The following is a 24,327-nucleotide window of genomic DNA, read 5'->3' on the forward strand; positions in this document are numbered from 1 at the left end:
AACCCACTGTTCCCCGGGAGGCCGTCATTGTAAATAACAATTTGTTCTTAACTGACTTGCCTAGTTAAATAAAGGTTACATGTTTTTAAAAGTACCGAACAATATGGAGCCATTGGAGTTTATTATAGAAAATGGCCATATGTGTTGATTCAGGAATTAAGTATAATGGAAACTCAGTCCCTGCAATGACACAAAAATAACCAAGTCAGTCAACACATGGTTAACTTGGCCAAATGGTCAAAGTACTTTGTGTGTTTGTGATGCATCTAGAACCGTAGTGTAGTGGTAGTTAGTGCTTGACGCCTGCCTGCCTGCTTGCTACTTTCAGCTATTCAGTAGTACTCAGACCCCTTCCCTTTTTCCACATTGTTTTACAGCCTTATTTTAAATGGATAAAGTTTTTTAAAAGTCCACAATCTACACACATTACCCCATAATAAAAAGTAAAAACAGGTTTAGAAATTGTTGCACATGTAAAAAATTATATAAAACAGAAATAAATACCTTACTTACATAAGTATTCAGACACTTTGCTATGGCACCCAAAATTAAGCTCCGGTGCTTCCTGGTTCCATTGATCATCCTTGATGTTGCTACAACTTGATTGAAGTCCACCTGTGGTAAATTCAATTGATTGGACATGATTTGGAAAGGCACAGACCTGTCTATATAAGGTCCCACAGTTGACCATGCATGTCAGAGCAAAAACCAAGCAATGAAGTCGAAGGAATTGTCCGTAGAGCTCCGAAACGGGATTGTGTCAAGGCACAAATCTGGGGAAGGTTACCCAAAACATTCTGTAGCAATGAAGGTCCCCAAGAATACAGTGGCCTCCATCATTCTTAAATAGAAGACTTTGGAACCACCAGACGCTTCCTAGCGCTGGCCGCCCTGACAAACTGAGCAATCAGGGGAGAAGGGCCTTGGTCAGGGAAGGTGACCAAGAACCAAATGGTCACTCTGACAGAGCTCCAGAGTTCCTCTGTGAAGATGGAAGAACCTTCCAGAATGACTCTCAAAACATGAAACAAGATTCTCTTGTCTGATAAACCAAGATTGAACTCTTTGGTCTAAATGCCAAGTGTCATGTCTGGAGGAAACCTGGCACCATCCCTACGGTGAAGCATGGTGGTGGCAGCATCATGCTGTGGGGATGTTTTTCAGTGGCAGGGACTGGGAGACTAGTCAGGATTGAGGGAAGATGAATGGAGCAAAGAACGGAGAGATCCTTGATGAAAACCTGCTCCAGAGTGCTCAGGACCTCAGACTGGGGCAAAGGTTCACCTTCCAACAGGAATACGACCTTATGCACACAGCAAGGCCAATGCAGGAGTGGCTTCGGGACAATTCTCTGAATGTCCTTGAGGGGCCCAGCCAGAGCCCAGACTTGAACCCTATCAAACATCTCTGGAGAGACCTGAAAATAGCTGTGCAGTGACACTCCCTATCCAACCTGACAGAGCTTGAGAGTATCTGCAGAGAAGAATGGGAGAAACTCCCCAAATACAGGTGTGCCAAATTTGTAGCGTCATACCCAATAAGAATCAAGGCTGTAATCGCTGCCAAAGGTGCTTCAGCAAAGTACTGAGTAAAGGGTCTGAATACTTATGTAAATGTAATATTTCTGTTTATTTTTAATAAACGTGCAAAAATGACTAAACCTGTTTTTGCTTGTCATTATGGGGCATTGCGTGTTAGTTGACAGAGGGGAAACAATTCCATCCATTTTAGAATAAGGCTGTAACTTAACAAAATGTGGAAAAAGTCAAGGGATTTGAATACTTTCCGAATGCACTGTATGTAAGTCTCCCCTCCCCAGTACATAGCCTCTCCACCAGCAAGACTACTGTAGTGCCTCCCTGTGGCAATACATCGTAACTGGGTATCGAGCAACCCCATATTAAACTACAGGGGATCTCGGAGCAGTAGTGGGCCCCAGAGACGAGTTGTGCAGTGAGCAGACATGCCCTGGCGCCCGTCAATCTCTAACCCACCTATGGGTTAAATAGCAGCAATGCATTGTGGAGTGCACGAAGGCAGGACACACATGTCCCTGACCATCCACTGGAGCTGAAGAAGCTTCCAGCCGCAACATTTACCGTGCCTTTGGGCCCTAGCTTTGGACGCAGAGACAGTGGGACTTTCTCAGTGCAACGGCTCTCCCACTATAAATAACTCACACACAGATAACTCATGCTAACATCACTTCTCTACAGCCCTACAGTGGTGGGGGAATGGCGAATGGACAGGGAGAGATGTTCACTGGCAGTCGTAGCCATGAACCTGCATGTTGGCGGTCCAGGATATTGGCCGCTCATCTGCGTAACCAGGACAGAGAAAATGTGTGGCAGCACCCTGGATGTCTGAGCAGCCCTTTTAGGACAGCACTGTTCAATCTAACCTAGGGAAGGGGCTAGAAAAGGTGCCCTAGAAATCGCCTGCTCTACTGAATCTGTCCAGCTTACCGTGGCTGGCAGATCATTCCCCAAACGGTATAAACATAAGCAATATAAACAAAAAAGAAACAACAGGCAAACCGGTAAAAAATAAGCTCATAATAGCTGCTTGGAACGTTAGAACAATGGACAACATCCCGAGAGAAGAACTCCCTTGCTGTGCAGAGAACTGAGCAGATGTAAGATCAACATAGCAGCTCTGAGTGAAACAAGGTTAGCTGACGATGGCACCATCAGTGAACGTTTTTCTGGAAAGGGAAACCAAACGATGAGGATAGAATACATGGGTTGGGACTTGCCATGAAAACCAACCTTCACAGGCACCTGCAAGACTTCAGTAGTGGGCCCCAGACAAATTAAACAACTTCTTTACGCTCTTGGAGGACAATATAGTTCCACCGACACGGCCAGCGACCAAAGACTGTGGGCTCTCCTTCTCCGTAGTGTGTTTACGGACATATTCAATCAATCTCTATCCCAGTCTGCTTTCCCCACATGCTTCAAGATGGCCACCATTGTTCCTGTTCCCAAGAAAGCAAAGATAGTCATTTAGTTTAGTTATCACCCTGTAGCACTCACTTCTGTCATCATGAAGTGCTTTGAGACAAGTCAAGGATCATGTAATTTCCACCCTACCGGTCACCCTAGACTCACTTCAATTTGCTTACCGCCCCAATCGGTCTAGACGATGCAATCGCCAACACACTGCACACTGCCCAATCCCATCTGGACAAGAGGAATACATCTCAGCATTCAACACCATAGTACCCTCCAAGCTCATCATTAAGCTTGAGACTCTGGGTCTCGACTCCGCCCTGTGCAATTGGGTCCTGGACTTCCTGACGGGCCTCCCCCAGGTGGTGAAAGTGGGAAACAAAATCTACACTCCGCTGATCCTCAACACTGGGGACCCACAAGGGTGCATGCTCAGCCCCCTTCTGTACTCCCTGTTCACCCACGACTGCGTGGCCATGCACGCCTCCAACTCAGTCATCAAGTTTGCCCTCACTAACTTTTACAGGTGCACAATAGAGAGCATCCTGTTGGGCTGTATCATCGGCTAACCATGTGTATGTGACCAATAAAATTGTATTTTATTTGACTTACCCTCCGACATAAATGAGAGGCTAATGAAAATCAGGATTCCTCTCAACAAGACCAGACATGCCACAATAATCAGTGCTAATGCACCTACATTACCAAGCCCTGACAATAAGAAAGAGCAGTTCTACTCATCCAACAACTCCCCGGAGTGACAAACTAATCATTGCTGGAGACTTCAATGCCAGGGTGGGCAAAGACGGCACCAACTGGCAAGGAGTGATTAGCAAATATGGAGTGGGAACCATGAATGTAAATGGGCTCCTGCTCTTGAGCAAATGCTCAGAGCATAGCCTCGCCATCATCAACACCATTGTCGGGCAAGCAGACAAGTACAAAACTACATGAATGCACCCAAGATCCAAGCACCTGATGGATTATATCATTGTGCGACAGACCGACATTAAGGATGTCAAGATACCAAGAGCCATGCATGGCGAAGAGTGCTGCACATAGAATGGTCAGAGCGATCCTTGGTATGTACAGTGGGGCAAAAAAGTATTTAGTCAGCCACCAATTGTGCAAGTTCTCCCACTTAAAAAGATGAAAGGCCTGTAATTTTCATCATAGGAACCCAAGGCGTCATAAAAAAAAATCTACACCCTCCCCAGGGAAGCTGCAAGATGCCCACCTCAGGGCTCAGTTGCAAGGCAGCTTGGATACTCAACTTGCAAACTGCATCATCCCCTCAGATACGCCTTCGGAAAAATGTGAGGAGTTCAAAGAGACTGTACAGGAATCAGCAACAAAACTCCTTGGCACTAAAATGAGAACCCACCAAGACTGGTTCAATGACAATGATGACGAAATCATGATGCTCCTGAAGGAAAATAACTCTGGGGGTTGTTTTGGAAAGACAAGAATGCAATCTGCCTCCTAGAGAGACAAGTTCAAAAACTTGCAGCAAAGACTGTAGAAACAGCTCCGATCGATGCAAGATCAATGGTGAGAGGGACTAGCAGAATGCACACAAATGTATGCAGACACACACTGCACCAAAGAGTTATTTGAATGCCTCAAAACCATCTACGGACCGGTGAAATCCTGCACATCACCTCTGAGATCAGCAGATGACAAAAACCTCCTCAGAGACAAAACAAGTATTGCAGAGAGGTGGAACACTTAAGCAATCTCCTGAACAGACAATCCACTGTTCGACCCACAACCATAAACCTGATGCCACAAAAGGCCATACTCCATGACGAAATGTAAGGGCAGATCCACTGTTGTGGTGATATCTCTGAGGCTTTCCCATCTCCAATGGCATCAAGCAAGGATGTATCTTAAGCCTGATGCTGTTCAACCTCTTTTTCACCGCCGTCCTCAACCACGCCACTAAGGACCTCAACAGGCATCTACATCAGATACAGGAATGATGGTTGAATCTATGACCTGTGCAGGCTAAGAGCAAAGACCAAACCACAAGAACATTTTGTCCGCAGGGCCTTCTTTGCTGATGACTGTGCTCTACTTGCGCACACAGAGGCAGACCTCCCGTCTTTAGCAGACAACTTCGATAAAGCTTGGGAAAAACTGTAATCATTAACCATCACTCCTGTCCAACCCAGTGGATCCAAGCTCCAGAATGTCGACCACTTCGCATATCTGGGGAGCACCATCTCCAAGGATGGCTCACTCGACCAATAAATAACTAGCAGAATCCAGAAAGCAAGCCAGTCATTGGAAAGGCTGAGGAACAGAATACTAAACCATAACATCACTCTTTTCATAAAGCTGAAAATCTACAATGTGGTAGTCATCCTAACTCTGTTGTATGGCTGTGATACTTGGACCCTGTACAGTCACCACTTCAAACAGCTGGAGACATTCCATACACAATCTCTGAGAACTGTTATGGGTATCCGGCAGCAAGACAAAGTCTCCAACCTGGAGGTACTGCAGAGAGCTAACAGTACCAGCATTGAGACTAAGATTATTAAGGCACAGCTCCGATGTACAGGCCACATCATCAGGATTTTCTTTGGCAAGCTGCAGCAAGGGCACTAGAATATAGGCCAACCCCAAAAAGCGCTTCGTAGACCACCTTAAACACAACCTCAAGTTTTGCAATATCCAGCCCAGCCAACTCACAGACATCGTATCTACCCGATATCCACCTGGCACTCAAACGCTCACCGCTGTAGACAATTTAGAGCGGGACAGAAACATCTATTTGCAGCCAGAGCAAAGCATCATTCTTGCACAACCGCGCCCATAACACCACCAGAAGTACATGTCTGTCCCTCATGCCTCAGTTTGCTCTTCAAAACTGACTCCTGAGACACTGAAGAACCCACAATAAACCAAAATGACATCCACGAGTCGTCACCGTCGAAACCAACTAGAGAGAGGGAGAAGGAAAATTCAGTCCCTGCAATGATACAAAAATAGCCAAGGCAGTCGACACAGTTCACGTTGTATTTAACAAAATGGTCACACACTCACATAATATGAAGTAGATTACTTTTATTGCACAAAACAATACGTGACAAGTAGAATAACTTATCACTATGGTAACACTACCTTTTCTGTAAATCTGGTACCCTCGCTTTGATAAAAATGTATTTTAGAATACTTATGAAAAGATTCAACATTACACACATCTTTACTACTTAATGCCAGGTAAACATGAATTAAGTCACTATCATTATCTGTCTATAAAACACCAGTATCAACCTAAAGGGACAAAGTTTGTTACTCTTCATCAGTGAAGCATTTTTACAGACACCATCAAATCAACCATCACCATATCCAGTCTGCCTCATCATCATCATCATAATAATAATAGAATAATAATACATTATATTTGAAGGACACCTTTCAGGGAAATCAAGGTAATCTTACATTAAACGTAGGCCTACATAAAATCATTAACTGTACAAAAGATCAAATCAAGTGCATCAATCAAATTAATATTTAAATAAAGGACCAGACAAAACAGGGCAGATAAAAAGAGGATGGAGGAGTTGGGTAGAGGATATGGACCCAGTTTAGGGTGCGGGATAGGGGGACACATACAGTGCATTCGTAAAGTATTGGGACCCCTTTTCCACATTTTGTTAGTTTAAAGCCTTATTCTAAAATTGATTAAATTGTTTTTCCCCCCTCATCAATCTACACACAAAACCCCATAATGACAAAGGAAGAACAGGTTTGTAATTTTTTGGGTAAATAAAAGTAACAGATATATTCCCTTTACATAAGTATTCAGACCCTTCACTCAGTACTTTGTTGAAGCTGCAAGCTTGGCACACCTGCATTTAGGGAGTTTCTCCCATTCCTCTCTGCAGAGCCTCTCAAGCCCTGTCTGGTTGGATGGGGAGCGTTGCTGCATAGCTATTTTCAGGTCTCGTTAGAGGTGTTCGATCAGGTTCAAGTCCGGGCTCTGGCTGGGCCACTCAAGAACTTTCAGACTTGTCCCGAAGCCACTCCTGCGTTGTCTTGGCTGTGTGCTTATGGTAGTTGTCCTGTTGGATGGTGAATCTTCGCCCAAGTCAGGTCCTGAGCGCTCTGGAGCAGATTTTCATCAAGAATCTCTCTGTACTTTTCTCCATTCATCTTTGTCTCGATCCTGACTAGTCTCCCAGTCCCTGCCGCTGACAAACATCCCCACGGCATGATGCTGCCACCACCATCTTCACCGTAGGGATGGTGCTAGGTTTCCTCCAGATGTGACCCTTGGCATTCAGGCCAAAGAGTTCAATCTTCATTTCATCAGACCAGAGAATCTTGTTTCTCATTGTCTGAGAGTCCGTTAGGTGCCTTTTGGCAAACTCCAAGCGGGCTTTCATGTGCTTTTTACTGAAGAGTGGCTTCCGTCTGGCCACTCTACCATATAGGCCTGATTGGTGGAGTGCTGCAGAGATGGTTGTCCTTCTGGAAGTTACTCCCATCTCCACAGAGGAACTCTGGAACTCTGTCAGAGTGACCATCGAGTTCTTGGTCACATCCCTGACCAAGGCTCTTCTCCCCAATTGCTCAGTTTGCCCGGGCAGCCAGTCTTGGTGGATCCAAACTTCTTCCATTTAAGGATGATAGAGGCTACTGTTCTTGGGGACCTTCAATGCTGCAGAAATGTTTTGGTACCCTTCCCCAGATCTGTGCCTTGACACAATCCTGTCTTGGAGCTCTACAGACAATTCGTTCGATATGATGGCTTGGTTTTTGCTCTGACATGCACTGTCAACTGTGGGACCGAATATAGACAGGTGTGTGCCTTTCCAAATCACGTCCAATCAATTGGATTTACCACAGGTGGACTCCAATCAAGTTGTAGAAACATGTCAAGGATGATGAATGGAAGGATGCACCTGAGCATCATTTTGTGTCTCCTAGCAAAGGGTCTGAATACTTATGTAAATGTGATATATTTTGTATTTTTTGTATGTGCAAAACATTCTTAACTTGTTTTTACTTTTCATTATTGGGTATTGTGTTAATGAGATTTAAATATATATATATATATATATAATTATAAGGCTGGAATGTAACAAAATGTGAAAAATCAAGGTCTGAATACTTTCCAAATGTACTGTAGGTGCCTTAAGAAAGTATTCATACCCTTTGACTTATTCCACATTTATTTGTGCTTGTCTGAATTCAAAATTGATTAAGTACATCTCACCCATCTACACACAATGCCCCATAATGACAAAGTCAAAAAATGTTTTTGGAAATGTTTGCAAATGTATTAAAAAATAAAGTACAGAAATCTAATTTACATACGTATTCACACCCCTGAGTCAATACTTTGTATAAGCACCTTTGGCAACGATTACAGCTAGAGTGTTTCCGGGTAAGCCTTTAAGAGCTTTTCCACCTGGACTGTGCAACATTTTTCCAATATTCTATTCAAAATTCTTCAAGCTCTGTTGAATTGGATGTTGTTCATTGCTAGACAACCCATTTCATGTCTTGCCATAGAACCCAGCCACTCAGGAACATTCATTGTCTTCTTGGCAAGCAACTCCTGTGTATATTTGGCCTTGTATTTTAGGTTATTGTCCTGCAGAAAGTTTAATTAATCTCCCAGTATCTGGTGGAAATCAGACTGAACCAGGTTTTCCTCTAGGACTTTGCTTGTGCTTAGCTCTATTCTGTTTATTTTTATCCTGAAAAACTCCCCAGTCCTTAAAGATTACAAGCATATCCATAACATGATGCAGCCACCACAATGCTTGAAAATATGGAGAATGGTACTCAGTAATGTACTGTATTGGGTTTGCCCCAAACACTGTATTCAGGACAAAAGGTGAATTGCTTTGCCACATTTTTTGCAGTATTACTTTATGCTTTTGTTGCAAACAAGATGCATGTTATGGACTATTTCAATTCTATACAGACTTCTTTCTTCTCACTCTGTCTATTAGGTTAGTATTGTGGAGTAACTACAATGTCATTGATCCATCCTCTGTTTTCTCCTTTCACAGCCAATAAACTCTGTTTTAAAGTCACCATTGGCATCATGGTGAAATCCCTGAGAGGTTTCCTTCCTCAACGGTAACTGAGTTAGGAAGGACGTCTGTATCTTTGTATTGACTGAGTGTATTGATAACCATTCACAGTGGAACTAGCTTCCTCATGCTCAATGGGATATTCAATGTCTGCTTTTTATTTTATTTTTACACATCTACCAATAGCTGCTCTTCTTTGCGAGGCATTGGAAAACCTCCCTGGTCTTTGTGGTTGAATCTTGCCATAACAAAGGGGTTGAATAATTATTTACTCAAGACATTTCAGCTTTTAATTTTTAATAAATTTGTAAACATTTCAAAAAACATAATTCCACTTTGACATTATGGGGTATTGTGTGTAGTCCACTGACAAAACAAAAATCTCAATTTGATAATTTAGTGATAATTTAATTTCAGTGACTTGCGAAAGTATTCACCCCCAATTTTCCTATTTTGTTGCCTTACAACCTGGAATTAAAATAGATTTTTTTTTTTGGGGGGGGGGGGGGGGTGTATCATTTGATGTACACAACATGCCTAACACTTTGAAGATGCAAAATATTTATTTTGAAACAAAAAATAAATAGTACAAAAAAAAATAATCTTGAGCGTGCATAACTATTCACCCCCCAAAAGTCAATATTTTGTAGCGCCACCTTTTGCAGCTGCAAGTCTCTTGGGGTATGTCTCTATAAGCTTGGCACATCTAGCTACTGGGATTTTTGCCCATTCTTCAAGGCAAAACTGCTCCTGCTCTTTCAAATTGGATGGGTTCCGCTGGTGTAGAGTAATCTTTAAGTCATACCACAGATACTCAATTGGATTGAGGTCTGGGCTTTGACTAGGCCGTTCCAAGACATTTAAATGTTTCCCTTTAAAGCACTCGAGTGCTGCTCTTGCAGTATGCTTAGGGTTATTGTCGTACTGGAAGGTGAACCTCCGTCCCAGTCTCAAATCTCTGGAAGACAAACAGGTTTCCCTCAAGAATTTCCCTGTATTTAGCACCATCCATCATTCCTTCAATTCTGACCAGTTTCCCAGTCCCTGTCGATGAAAAACATCCCCAAAGCATGATGCTGCCACCACCATGCTTCACTGTCGGGATGGTGTTCTCAGGGTGATGAGGTTATGGATTTGCGCCAGTCATAGGGTTTTCCTTGATGGCCAAAAACCTCAATTTTAGTCTCATCTGACCCGAGTACCTTCTTCCATATGTTTGGGGAGTCTCCCACATGCCTTTTGGCAAACGCTAAACATGTATGCTTTTTTTCTGGCCACTCTTCCATAAAGCCAAGCTCTGTGGAGTGTACAGCTTAGTGTGGTCCTATGGACAGATACTCCAATCTCCGCTGTGGAGCTTTGCAACTCCTTCAGGGTTATCTTTGGTCTCTTTGTTGCCTCTCTGATTAATTAATTTTGTGTATGTACATTACATGAAATCCAAATAAAAATAAATTTAAATTACAGGTTGTAATGCAACAAAATAGGAAAAACGCCATGGGGTACAAATACTTTTGCAAGGCACTGTAAATGTTCTATTTAATCCTGTAACACAACAACATGTGGAAAAAATCAAGTGGTGTGAACTGAATACTTTCTGAAGGCACTGTAGGTATACTGAGAAGACACGAGGGTGGGGGGGGGGTTAGGTAGGACAGAGTCAATGATAGGCTATAGGTTATAGGCATCCTTGAAGAGGTGTGTTTTTAGGATGTTTTTGAATGAGATGACTGAGTCTGCATGTTGTATGTTTGGGGTGTGTGCATTCCAGAGCCTGGTGCAGAGCAGTTGAAGGTTCAGGCAACTATGGTGGAGAGGCGGCAGGTAGCCTAGCGGTTAAGAGAATTGGGCTGGTTACCGAAAATGTCTCTGGTTCCAATCCTTGAGCAGACTAGATAAAACATCTGCCAATGTACCCTAACTGCTCCAGTATCGCCGTCAATAATGGCTGATCCCTGCCCGTGACACTCTCTCAGGGTGTCTGAGGGTGTTGGGGAAAAAAAAAAAAAATTCCATTTCACATCTCACACTGGTTAACCACTAATGCATGCAGTGAAACAGGACAAATATAAGCACCCTCTATTTGACCTGTGAATGGGGGGGGGTGACATGTAAAGAGGAGGAGCAGAGGGGGCACGTGCTGGGTGAATGTCAGAGAGCAGAGAGGTAGGTGGGTGCCAGGTTGTGGGGGGCTTTGTAGATGAGGAGGAGTACCTTAGAAGTTAATATGGGATTGCACAGGGAGCCAGTGTAGATTGATGAGGATTGGTATAATGTGATCGGTTGATCTGGGTGAGGATTCTGGCAGCAGAGTTCTGGACCAGTTGAAGTCTGTTGGTGAGTTTGGGAGGGAGAGTGTTGCAATAGTCCAAACGGGAAGTGACGAGGGCATGGATGAGGGTTTCGGTCCAAAGTGACCCCAAGGCTTTTGACTTTTGACCGTAAAAACTATCTATGGTGATGCTGAGGTTGTACTGGGCATTATAAGTAGGTGTTGGTGAATGTCATGGATTTTCAGGAACTTGTTGCACTGTTTGGGAGGAGTCTGCAGGGAAGTTGTCAGATGACTGAAGTAGGCGGTTCACTGTGGAGAAGATAACTTTTGGGTTGTTTTTAAACAGAGTTGATGTCGGAGTAGTAAAATGTTCTTGCAGCTGAGAGGGCGTTCTCATATTTTAACAGGTGATCTTTGTATGTTTGAGAATTAACCACTAGACCAGTCCCCTTGCAGACGTCCACTGGCTTTTAACTGGCGTAGCTCAGGGGTGTACCAGGGAGCAGGATGGGTGAAGGAGACTGAGCGGGTTTTGAGGGGAGCGAGGGTATCCAGGGAAAAAGGCAGTCATTGCAGTTAGTGATGAGGTCAGGAGGGGACTGGGAGTAAGAACTGGGGTATGTATTAATAAGGCTCATGAGATCAGTGGGGTTTATGTCACCATACTCATTCTTTCCTCAGTTCACCTCATCCAGTTCCCTAATACATCCAAAACCAACAGAATTAACTACAAACAAACTAGTACTAGATGTCACTATACTCTATACATGGGCCGTGTGCATTTTCTGCTGGTGTATCCTGAGGTAGCTCCTCTCTGAGAACCTCTTCCTGCAGTGAGTATAGGCAAACATTCTCCCGTATAGACCTTAAGATACATCTTCAGATGGTACTGGTGGGAGAACCTCTTCTTACACTGGGGCAGCTGTAGGATTTCTCCCCTGTGTGGACCCTCTGGTGCCGCTTCAGGTGGTGCTGGTGGGAAAACCGCTTCTCACACTGGGGGCAGCTGTAGGTTTTCTCCCCTGTGTGGACCCTCTGGTGCCTCTTCAGGTTGAACGAGCGGGAGAAACTGGCATGGCACAGGTGGCAGCCAAACGATTTCTCCCCCGTGTGCATCCTCTGGTCGAGCTGCACCTGTTTGGGTAAATTGAAGGCTTTCCCACAAAATGAATACGAAAACTGCTTCTCCTTGCCACCGGATCTACTGACAGCGTCACTACTACTGTCATTTGTCAATGGGCTTGTGTAGCCATTTAGTGTTGAGGCACTGGCATTGTCTGAGTTCTGGTTTAACATAAGGAGAGTGTGGGGAGGATGAAGGCCTGGGAGTGTCTGTGTTGTCGCAGGGTCCATGTTCCAGTTGATAGATCCTATAGAAGGCAGGCTGAAGGCAGTACCTGTTAGGGGGTTAACCTGAGGCACCATCAGTCTCTCTGAATCACAATTATAGGAGCAGGACGGAGCATCGCTAGCCGCATCTGTGTCTGTTTTCTCCTGCCGCATAGGGACACCTCCCCGTCCCTGCAGACCAAATCTACGCCTCACCCTGGTCTCAGCCAGTCTGTTGTCATGGAGACTAAGTTCAGACGTGGTTTTGTGTTCGACTGTCTGTTTCTGGTTAACAGTGCTGTTCCCCAGCCCAGAGTTGAGGACGCTGTCCCATCCACTGACCTCCACTATGTTGTCCCGCGGGCCCTTAGCTGCATCCGTCTGGGTCTGTGAATCCAAGATGGCCGTCCAGTCTCCTCTGTCATCCTCCAGCCAACCACCTGCAGAAAAATAAACATGGCAGAAAATAAATATGGCAGAGAACTCTAAATATGGAGTTTTTTTTCTCTCAATTATCTGGTCAAGTTCATACATATAATGTGTTTTTGTATGTAAACATAAGGTGTATTGATTTCATTTTATGAAAGACAAAATCATAGCCAGGTGAAGATCTATTACTGTATGTAGGCTATATGTATTTCTCCTTTACCTTGCTCCCCCATCTTTAGTCCACTCAGCAGGTCAATGCTCTCTGGTTCGTCTTCTATTGTCTCCTCTTTAACCAGCAGCAGATCAGGCTTCCCATCCTCCATGTCTACTGACTGTAAGAGATACAGAGTGAGAGGATGTTGGATCAAGAATGAGGGATTGCTATGAGTATTATGCAAACATGTTAGTTGATTTGATTACTTCAAACGCTTTAATGGTTTGATAATTTAAAGGCATGGTCCCACACTTAAGACAAAATTAACAAGACCTGGGCCTGTATCCACAAAGCATCTAAGGGTAAGAGTGCTGACTGTATCCACAAAGCATCTAAGGGTAAGAGTGCTGATCTAGGATAAGGTCCCCACCTGCCTATATAGTTTTATTCATTAGGATCTAAAAGGCTAAACTGATCCTAGATCAGCACTCCTGCAATGAGAGGCTTTGTGGATACAGGCCCTGACCTAATACCATTCAGACAGAAGTTTACAGTGGGCTCACCTCAGTGAGACTGTGTGTGGTCCTGTGCTGCTCAGCTGGTTCTTCTGTGGGTCCAGGAGGAGGTATAGTCTGGTTGTCCTCCATGACCATGGTCCCCTCAGGGTTGCCCAGACTCTCCTCACACCCCTCCTCCTTCACCAGCAGCACCTCTGGACCCTCCTCCTAGAAGAGACAGGTGATACAGATTACACAGACATACTGTATACTCCCTCAGTTACGTACACACAGATTAAACATGGAGTGTTTACCCATCCTCACTACGTTTGAGTCCTATACTGTAGTTACAGAATAATTTCATTGTTTTTAAACCCATCATGGTGGACATATAGTCAGCGATGATAAGTCAAAAGTCATCATCAGACAAGCCTGACTAAACTATTTTGTCGTGTACAGTAGGTGTTTGTTTGTGTGGGTATGTGACGGTATATTAAAGTGTATATTGGTTATAAAGCGCTGTCGTGTTTATGCAGAATAGGGTGAGATCAGTTTTAAATACACCATATGAAAACCACACATACACGTCTCAACAAAAAATGTGCATGAACTTGATAAACTGCAGGGGGTGTGGTATATGGAGGGGGTGGTATATGATCAATATACTATGGCTAAGGGCTGTTCTTATGTACAACACAACGCGGAATGCTTGGACACAGCCCTTAGCCGTGGTATATTGGCCATTTATCACAAACCCCCGAGGTGCCTTATTGCTATTATAAACTGGTTACCAACGTAATTAGAACAGTAAAAATACATGTTTTGTCATAACAAATGTTATACCATGGCTTTCAGCCAATCAGAATTCAGGGCTCGAACCACCCAGTTTATAATAGGCTATAGGAAGTGCATGCTCGGAGAAGCACAGGGAAAAGTTACACGTCAAACTTCGTTCCCGAGTTTTTGCGCTGCTGAGATGGTGAAAATAAAACGAGGCTGCACTGCATTACACACTGCAATTGATATTACAATCATGAGCCCTGCCCTGCTCTTGCTGATGTAAACATGTTTGTGCTGTCTAACTAATGGCTGTGCTGGGTATGGTGGCACTTTGGGAGGCAAGTCAAAGGCTTCTTCAGATGTTGTTGTATTTGTCCAAAAAATGCAATATACTGTACATGTGGAGGGACTGTTAAAGGGTGGACCAAGTGTTATAGTAGGAGTTGACTGTACTGATAGTGACACTGTTGTCTGTGGTGATAGTTAAGTGTGTAGCGGACCGTACTGATAAATGCATAGATCTGAATAACGTGACACAACAGCTGACAAATGAAAATAATGCTGTTGAACCACCAAATCTGAAACAAATTGTATGAGGGTGGCAGGGATGTTGGGGAGGATCAGAAAGTTAAAAATCAACCAATTTTTTACAAAAGAAATTGTTATTAAATACATTTTGGTATTATCATGCTATTTCAATGGCGAAAGATTTGACTTCCAATTTTGGGAGGAAGTTGCCAAAAACTTTGCAATGGCAAATTGGAAAACCCACTGTCATTAAACATAGTGTCAAATGGTAGGAATATGTGTTACAATAATAGAGGTCATATTTAGACATTCTATTGCTCGTGACAACAAGGTGAAATTGAACAAAATGGACAAACAGAGAATGTATTTGAGGCTCATCTACAAAACCTATTGCCTTTAGCTAGTTTAAATGAGGGAATGTCAACTGCTCAGAGAAGACCCTCAGACTGCCAACTTAATATGCAAAAAGGACACACTTTTGAGGATAAAGATGCATCCAAGAGTGTCAGCGGTGCATACTACCACTTAGAGACAGAAAGTTGTGGTAGAGCTTTATCCGATGAGGAAATCATATAGTGGAGGGCACCAATATCTATAGTTGTATATAATATCGATTTGAGCGAGGCATTTTGTGATATTGGTTTATTCTTCCTTTTAACCTACATTATTTTCTAAAAAGGCATACATGACTGTTCTTGCATGAACAAAGCCCTGACTGCTTAGCATACTTCAAAAAACTAACAATAAAATAAAAACAGGTTGCTTAGCCTACTTAATTATCTGAACCGTCAATTGTGGATGGACTTCTCATTGTATTCAATCTGGTTAGGTAGGTTTATACCACCAGAACACACCTGGCCACATGGGCAAGCCGCAAGCAGTTGTCTGGACTTTGAACAATCACAGTTTCAAAGTATTTTCTTACGAACCAATATCCTAATAAAAACATTTCCATTTCGGGGGTTCCCATCACTAATTCAGTGGATTTATTCTGAGGGATCGCAACAAATTAATGTATCATAACGTGTGCTAAATTCATTGTCTCTGCCGAAACATTTTATGAAATGGGGGACTGAAATTATTGAATGTATCCTGGAGTGTGTTTGACCATGATTTTTAAATGGTACACATTTGATAAAATTGGTGACTGTGTACCTATAGCCTGGTTGATGTTCATTACATTTAAATTGCAAATTAATTAGTTTTTGTTTAGACAACAAAAATTTGCCTTGTGTTGTTGTTTTTTGTGCTGATATTTTAGTGTGTATGTAGGTTTGTACTCCCAACCCCATGTTTACCTCTGCACATAGAATAGTTTCTTTCTCTATAAGCCAATATGTAATGTAGGCCTACAGTGTATTGCATTGGGACCAATGGAGTGGGTGGAGTAAAATGTGTTGCTGTACATATAGACCTCAGTCCCCCATGAAATAACTCCATATATAGATTCTGTTTTAAAATCCAAATTTAATGTCACCTAAATATGCAGAAATATGAATCACTGTTAATGTTTAGACAATTATTTTTCATTTCATGAATACAGTGCCTTGCGAAAGTATTCGGCCCCCTTGAACTTTGCGACCTTTTGCCACATTTCAGGCTTCAAACATAAAGATATAAAACTGTTTGATTTGTCTAATCTTAGCAATTTCTTCTTAGCTAGCTACATAGCCGTCTTTGTATCAACGACAATTGCATAATTATCATATTTCGTCGTCCTAACGTATCTGCCCAGCAGCTAGCTAAGCAGCTAGCTAACATCCACTGTCCACTAGCACTGTAGAAACTATTACACTCAACTGAACGACTCGATTAGCGTAGTGTCAGCTAGCTACATAGTTGTCTTCGCTGTCTTCGTATTCAAGATAATTGTGCAGTTTAGAGTGTGTAGACTTAGAGTGATTATCTTAATTTACCGAGGTTAGCTAGCCAGCTATTTGTCGTCCTAACGTAGGAAATGCTGCTAGCTAGCTAGCCAACAGCTAGCCAACCTCTACCGAATTGAACTCCAACTACCCGGTCAACATTCCGCGTCGCTCCACAGGTAGTATCACATTTTCATTTCACTTCATTACAGTACAACGGTTTGATTTGTTTGATCGTAGCTAGCCAGCTACATAGCCGTCTTTGTATCTAAGACAATTGTGTAGTCTAGAGCGATTTTCTAGGTTAGCTGGCCAGCTATTGTCGTTCTTTTAACGTAGCTAGCCAGCTAGCCCCCGAATAGCAGCACTGTAGTAACTATTACAGTACAACGGTTTGTTTTGTTTGATCGTAGCTAGCTAGCTACATAGCCGTCTTTGTATCTAAGACAATTGTGTAGCCTAGAGCGATTTTCTAGGTTAGCTGGCCAGCTATTGTCGTTCTTTAACGTAGCTAGCCAGCTAGCCCCCGAATAGCAGCACTGTAGTAACTATTACAGTACAACGGTTTGTTTTGTTTGATCGTAGCTAGCTAGCTACATAGCCGTCTTTGTATCTAAGACAATTGTGTAGCCTAGACCGATTTTCTAGGTTAGCTAGCCAGCTATTGTCGCTCTTTTAAGGTAACGTAACGCAATCAACCTGCTAGCTAGCCAGCTAGCCCCGAATAGCAGCACTGTAGAAACTATTACACTCGACGGAACGACTTGATTAGTGTAGTGTCAACATCGCAGCCACTACCAGCTAGCCTACTCCAGCAGTACTGTATCATTTCAATCATTTTAGTCAATAAGATTCTTGCTACGTAAGCTTAACTTTCTGAACATTCGAGACGTGTAGTCCACTTGTCATTCCAATCTCCTTTGCATTAGCGTAGCCTCTTCTGTACCCTGTCAACTATGTGTCTATCTATCCCTGTTCTCTCCTCTCTGCACAGACCATACAAACGCTCCACACCGCGTGGCCGCGGCCACCCTAATCTGGTGGTCCCAGCGCGCACGACCCACGTGGAGTTCCTGGTCTCCGGTAGCCTCTGGAACTGCCGATCTGCGGCCAACAAGGCAGAGTTCATCTCAGCCTATGCCTCCCTCCAGTCCCTCGACTTCCTGGCACTGACGGAAACATGGATCACCACAGATAACACTGCTACTCCTACTGCTCTCTCTTCGTCCGCCCACGTGTTCTCGCACACCCCGAGAGCTTCTGGTCAGCGGGGTGGTGGCACCGGGATCCTCATCTCTCCCAAGTGGTCATTCTCTCTCTCTCCCCTTACCCATCTATCTATCGCCTCCTTTGAATTCCATGCTGTCACAGTTACCAGCCCTTTCAAGCTTAACATCCTTATCATTTATCGCCCTCCAGGTTCCCTCGGAGAGTTCATCAATGAGCTTGATGCCTTGATAAGCTCCTTTCCTGAGGACGGCTCACCTCTCACAGTCCTGGGCGACTTTAACCTCCCCACGTCTACCTTTGACTCATTCCTCTCTGCCTCCTTCTTTCCACTCCTCTCCTCTTTTGACCTCACCCTCTCACCTTCCCCCTACTCACAAGGCAGGCAATACGCTCGACCTCATCTTTACTAGATGCTGTTCTTCCACTAACCTCATTGCAACTCCCCTCCAAGTCTCCGACCACTACCTTGTATCCTTTTCCCTCTCGCTCTCATCCAACACTTCCCACACTGCCCCTACTCGGATGGTATCGCGCCGTCCCAACCTTCGCTCTCTCTCCCCCGCTACTCTCTCCTCTTCCATCCTATCATCTCTTCCCTCTGCTCATACCTTCTCCAACCTTTCTCCTGATTCTGCCTCCTCAACCCTCCTCTCTTCCCTTTCTGCATCCTTTGACTCTCTATGTCCCCTATCCTCCAGGCCGGCTCGGTCCTCCCCTCCCGCTCCGTGGCTCGATGACTCATTGCGAGCTCACAGAACAGAGCTCCGGGCAGCCGAGCGGAAATGGAGGAAAACTCGCCTCCCTGCGGACCTGGCATCCTTTCACTCCCTCCTCTCTACATTTTCCTCCTCCGTCTCTGCTGCTAAAGCCACTTTCTACCACTCTAAATTCCAAGCATCTGCCTCTAACCCTAGGAAGCTCTTTGCCACCTTCTCCTCCCTCCTGAATCCTCCTCCCCCTCCCCCCTCCTCCCTCTCTGCAGATGACTTCGTCAACCATTTTGAAAAGAAGGTCGACGACATCCGATCCTCGTTTGCTAAGTCAAACGACACCGCTGGTTCTGCTCACACTGCCCTACCCTGTGCTCTGACCTCTTTCTCCCCTCTCTCTCCAGATGAAATCTCGCTTCTTGTGACGGCCGGCCGCCCAACAACCTGCCCGCTTGACCCTATCCCCTCCTCTCTTCTCCAGACCATTTCCGGGGACCTTCTCCCTTACCTCACCTCGCTCATCAACTCATCCCTGACCGCTGGCTACGTCCCTTCCGTCTTCAAGAGAGCGAGAGTTGCACCCCTTCTGAAAAAACCTACACTCGATCCCTCCGATGTCAACAACTACAGACCAGTATCCCTTCTTTCTTTTCTCTCCAAAACTCTTGAACGTGCCGTCCTTGGCCAGCGCTCCCGCTATCTCTCTCAGAATGACCTTCTTGATCCAAATCAGTCAGGTTTCAAGACTAGTCATTCAACTGAGACTGCTCTTCTCTGTATCACGGAGGCGCTCCGCACTGCTAAAGCTAACTCTCTCTCCTCTGCTCTCATCCTTCTAGACCTATCGGCTGCCTTCGATACTGTGAACCATCAGATCCTCCTCTCCACCCTCTCCGAGTTGGGCATCTCCGGCGCGGCCCACGCTTGGATTGCGTCCTACCTGACAGGTCGCTCCTACCAGGTGGCGTGGCGAGAATCTGTCTCCTCGCCACGCGCTCTCACCACTGGTGTCCCCCAGGGCTCTGTTCTAGGCCCTCTCCTATTCTCGCTATACACCAAGTCACTTGGCTCTGTCATAACCTCACATGGTCTCTCCTATCATTGCTATGCAGACGACACACAATTAATCTTCTCCTTTCCCCCTTCTGATGACCAGGTGGCGAATCGCATCTCTGCATGTCTGGCAGACATATCAGTGTGGATGACAGATCACCACCTCAAGCTGAACCTCGGCAAGACGGAGCTGCTCTTCCTCCCGGGGAAGGACTGCCCGTTCCATGATCTCGCCATCACGGTTGACAACTCCATTGTGTCCTCCTCCCAGAGCGCTAAGAACCTTGGCGTGATCCTGGACAACACCCTGTCGTTCTCAACCAACATCATGGCGGTGGCCCGTTCCTGTAGGTTCATGCTCTACAACATCCGCAGAGTACGACCCTGCCTCACACAGGAAGCGGCGCAGGTCCTAATCCAGGCACTTGTCATCTCCCGTCTGGATTACTGCAACTCGCTGTTGGCTGGGCTCCCTGCCTGTGCCATTAAACCCCTACAACTCATCCAGAACGCCGCAGCCCGTCTGGTGTTCAACCTTCCCAAGTTCTCTCACGTCACCCCGCTCCTCCGCTCTCTCCACTGGCTTCCAGTTGAAGCTCGCATCCGCTACAAGACCATGGTGCTTGCCTACGGAGCTGTGAGGGGAACGGCACCGCAGTACCTCCAGGCTCTGATCAGGCCCTACACCCAAGCAAGGGCACTGCGTTCATCCACCTCTGGCCTGCTCGCCTCCCTACCACTGAGGAAGTACAGTTCCCGCTCAGCCCAGTCAAAACTGTTCGCTGCTCTGGCCCCCCAATGGTGGAACAAACTCCCTCACGACGCCAGGACAGCGGAGTCAATCACCACCTTCCGGAGACACCTGAAACCCCACCTCTTCAAGGAATACCTAGGATAGGATAAGTAATCCTTCTCACCACCCCCCCCCCCCTTAATGATTTAGATGCACTATTGTAAAGTGGCTGTTCCACTGGATGTCAGAAGGTGAATTCACCAATTTGTAAGTCGCTCTGGATAAGAGCGTCTGCTAAATGACTTAAATGTAAATGTAAATGTATTTTTTTGTGAAGAATCAACAACAAGTGGGACACAATCATGAAGTGGAACGACATTTATTGGATATTTCAAACTTTTTTAACAAATCAAAAACTGAAAAATTGGGCGTGCAAAATAAATTATTCAGCCCCCTTAAGTTAATACTTTGTAGCGCCACCTTTTGCTGCGATGACAGCTGTAAGTCGCTCGGGGTATGTCTCTATCAGTTTTGCACATCGAGAGACTGAAATTTTTTCCCATTCCTCCTTGCAAAACAGCTCGAGCTCAGTGAGGTTGGATGGAGAGCATTTGTGAACAGCAGTTTTCAGTTCATTCCACAGATTCTCGATTGGATTCAGGTCTGGACTTTGACTTGGCCATTCTAACACCTGGATATGTTTATTTTTGAACCATTCCATTGTAGATTTTGCTTTATGTTTTGGATCATTGTCTTGTAGGAAGACAAATCTCCGTCCCAGTCTCAGATCTTTTGCAGACTCCATCAGGTTTTCTTCCAGAATGGTCCTGTATTTGGCTCCATCATCTTCCCATCAATTTTAACCATCTTCCCTGTCCCTGCGCACCAGCTGTTATGGAAAAAAAGACACACACACCCATCCCTCGTCTTACCAGACATAGCTTCTCTGTTCTGCCGGTGCATGGAAAATCCCACCAGCTCTATATTATCTGTGACGTCGTTCAGCCACGACTCGGTGAAACTTAAGATATTACTGTTCTTAATAATTAATGTGCCATTGGTAGGGTAATCGTAGGTCATCAATTTTATTTTCCAATGATTGCATGTTAGCAAGTAGAATGGATGGCAGTGGGAGTTTACTCGCTCGCTTAAGAATTCTCAGAAGGCAGCCCGATCTGCGTCCTCTTTTCCTCCGTCTTTTCTTCACGCAAAAGACTGGGATTTGGGCCAGTTCCCGGGAGAGCAGTATGTCCTTCTCGTTGGACTCGTTAAAGGAAAAAGCTTCTTCCAGTTCGTGGTGAGTAATCTCTGTTCTGATGTCCAGAAGTTATTTCTATTCATAAGAGATGGTAGCAGCAACATTATGTACAAAATAAGTTTAAAAAATAAGTTAAACAACACAAAAAAACTAGCACAATTGGTCAGGAGCATGTAAAACGTCAGCCATCCTCTTCAGCGCCATCATAACAAGCTCCCCTATGGCAGATAAATTAGGATGTACATGTAAGCAAATGAAAAGCTATGCATAGCCTTTCTGAAATAAACGGGCCAAATTTGATGTACTGTAACTTTTAAGGTTACACTACAGTGCCTTTCAAAAGTATTCACCTGCCTTGGAAATTTTCCTATTTTGTTTCATTATAAATAAAAAAATATGGAAAGAATATGGCACCACAACAAACCTGCCAAGAGAGGGCCGCCCACCAAAGACTCAGGGACCAGGCAAGGAGGGCATTAATCAGAGAGGCAACAAAGAGACCAAAGATAACCCCGAAGGAGCTGCGAAGCTCCACAGCAGAGAATGGAGTATCTGTCCATAGGACCACCTTAAGCCGTACACTCCACAGAGCTGGGCTGTACAGAAGAGTGGCCAGAAAAAAGCCATTGATTAAAGAAATATATAATATGTTGGCCAAAAGGCACGTGGGAGACTCTCCAAACATAAGGTACTCTGGTCAGATGAGACCAAAATTGAGCTTTTTGGCCATCAAGGAAAACGCTATGTCTGGCACAAACCCAACACCTCTCATCACCTTGAACACCATCCCTGTCGATGTTTTTCCATCGGCAGGGACTGGGAAACTGGTCTGAATAGAAGGAATGATAAATGGTGCTAAATGCATGGAAATTCTTGAGGGAAACCTGTTTCAGTCTTCCAGAGATTTGAGACTGGGACAGAGGTTGACCTTCCAGCAGAACAATAACACTAAGCACACTGCTAAAGCAACACTCAAGTGGTTAAGGGGAAACATTTAAATGTCTTGGAATGACCGAGTCAAAGCCCAGACCTCAATCCAATTGAGAATCTGTGGTATGACTTAAAGATTGTTGTACATCAGCGGAACCCATCCAACTTGAAGGAGCTGGAGCAGTTTTGCCTTGAAGAATGGGCAAAGATCCCAGTGGCTAGATGTGCCAAGCTTTCGAGACATACGCCAAGAGACTTACAGCTGTAATTGCTGCAAAAGGTGGCTCTACAAAGTATTGACTTTCTTGTTTATTTCACAAAACATATTTTGCATATTCAACGAGGTAGGCATGTTGTGTAAATCAAATTATATAAGCCCCCCCAAAAATCTATTTTAACTCCAGGTTGTAAGGCAACAAAATAGGAAAAATGCCAAGGGGGGTGAATACTTTCGCAAGCCACTGTATGACACCAACCTCAATCACGATAACATGCTGGGTTGAGGTTACACTCCCCTCATCAACAGCTAAGGGTTGGTCATCTCTCCACGTATTGTGTCCTGCCGGCTTCACAAAGCTCCTGTGGTCTCCAGTGAGATGTCCTTCACCTGAGAAAATTATTGGGGGAAAAGGGGTGCTTAAGTTTGGTACTGTCAATACTCAACACTATATGGTACACTATCACTATTGACACTGTCTAACAATTGGCAAGGATAAGGTTACACTTCTCATAACTTCTTGATATACTATTGATTGATTGACTGTTCCATGCATCACCTTCTTTTGGAGTATGATAATTCAACATTCAGTTTATCAATAATCTACTTAGAATATGATCTTGTCTTTGTGCAATAATCATTTGTTCTTAATTGGTCCGCCTAGTAAAACAAAGGTAAAATAAAGTTGTGCAAGATGGGGTTAGTATTGCATACTATCCAAAAACTGTCCAAGACCCAATTCTGGACAACACATCTGAACACATACGCAGAGGAGAACGGGGCGACAGGCCCCGCAGCATCCGCATTCTAAAAAAAATGTACCCCTTGTCGTTCCTCTGTATCGGTCGAGGTTCTTGACACCACTGGGACGACTGGCGAGGGCGCGCTCTCGGATTGTCCTCTCTGCGCGCTCCCGTGCCACCTTCAGTTCCATTAGCTGTAGTTTCCTCCTCAATGCCCTGTTTTCTTTTTGGCTTTGAGTTATTTCCAAACGAAACACTGCATAGTCGTCGTCTACGAGTTTACAGATATCTGCCACGGCTGAATTCGCTAGCACCTCAATGATGGAGGCTATTTGAGTGTGGAAAACCATACAGTTAGCCATTGTTACGTTTAGCTAACGTTAGCAACTAGCTAGCTAGCGTTACCTAAATAACGTCTATCAACCAAGTCCTGTCTCCAACGCGAATTAAATACAACATTGGGTAAGTATGTGATGCTGTGCAGTTAAATTAGTCATAGTTTTAGTTCCATCGTGTTAATAAACATCTAAATAACAACAATAAAAACGCTGACGTGGAAGTTGTTCTTTGTCATTGTTTACTTCCG

The 24,327-nt window shown here is 44.5% G+C and overlaps 1 protein-coding gene across 3 annotated transcripts in view; it reads right to left on the reverse strand.

The window, feature by feature from the left end:
* Window positions 1–24,327, reverse strand: part of LOC135507716 (neurotrophin receptor-interacting factor homolog) — a 43,058-nt gene extending 18,731 nt beyond the window's left edge. Inside the window, exons 1-6 of one of the 3 annotated variants that reach the window (XM_064927316.1) lie at window positions 23,821–24,327; window positions 23,258–23,388; window positions 13,761–13,922; window positions 13,264–13,375; window positions 12,957–13,054; window positions 514–615 (exon numbers count right to left, since the gene is read on the reverse strand). In XM_064927316.1, the coding sequence (XP_064783388.1) occupies window positions 514–615; window positions 12,957–13,054; window positions 13,264–13,375; window positions 13,761–13,922; window positions 23,258–23,388; window positions 23,821–24,103 (888 nt within the window). In that variant the 5' untranslated portion in view covers window positions 24,104–24,327. Of the gene's footprint in view, window positions 1–513; window positions 616–12,327; window positions 13,055–13,263; window positions 13,376–13,760; window positions 13,923–23,257; window positions 23,389–23,820 lie in introns of all 3 variants that reach the window. The other 2 variants (XM_064927319.1, XM_064927318.1) reach the window with 2 other exon arrangements.

The sequence above is a fragment of the Oncorhynchus masou genome, chromosome 21 (assembly GCF_036934945.1).
Source record: "Oncorhynchus masou masou isolate Uvic2021 chromosome 21, UVic_Omas_1.1, whole genome shotgun sequence".
Classification (NCBI taxonomy): Eukaryota; Metazoa; Chordata; class Actinopteri; order Salmoniformes; family Salmonidae; genus Oncorhynchus; species Oncorhynchus masou.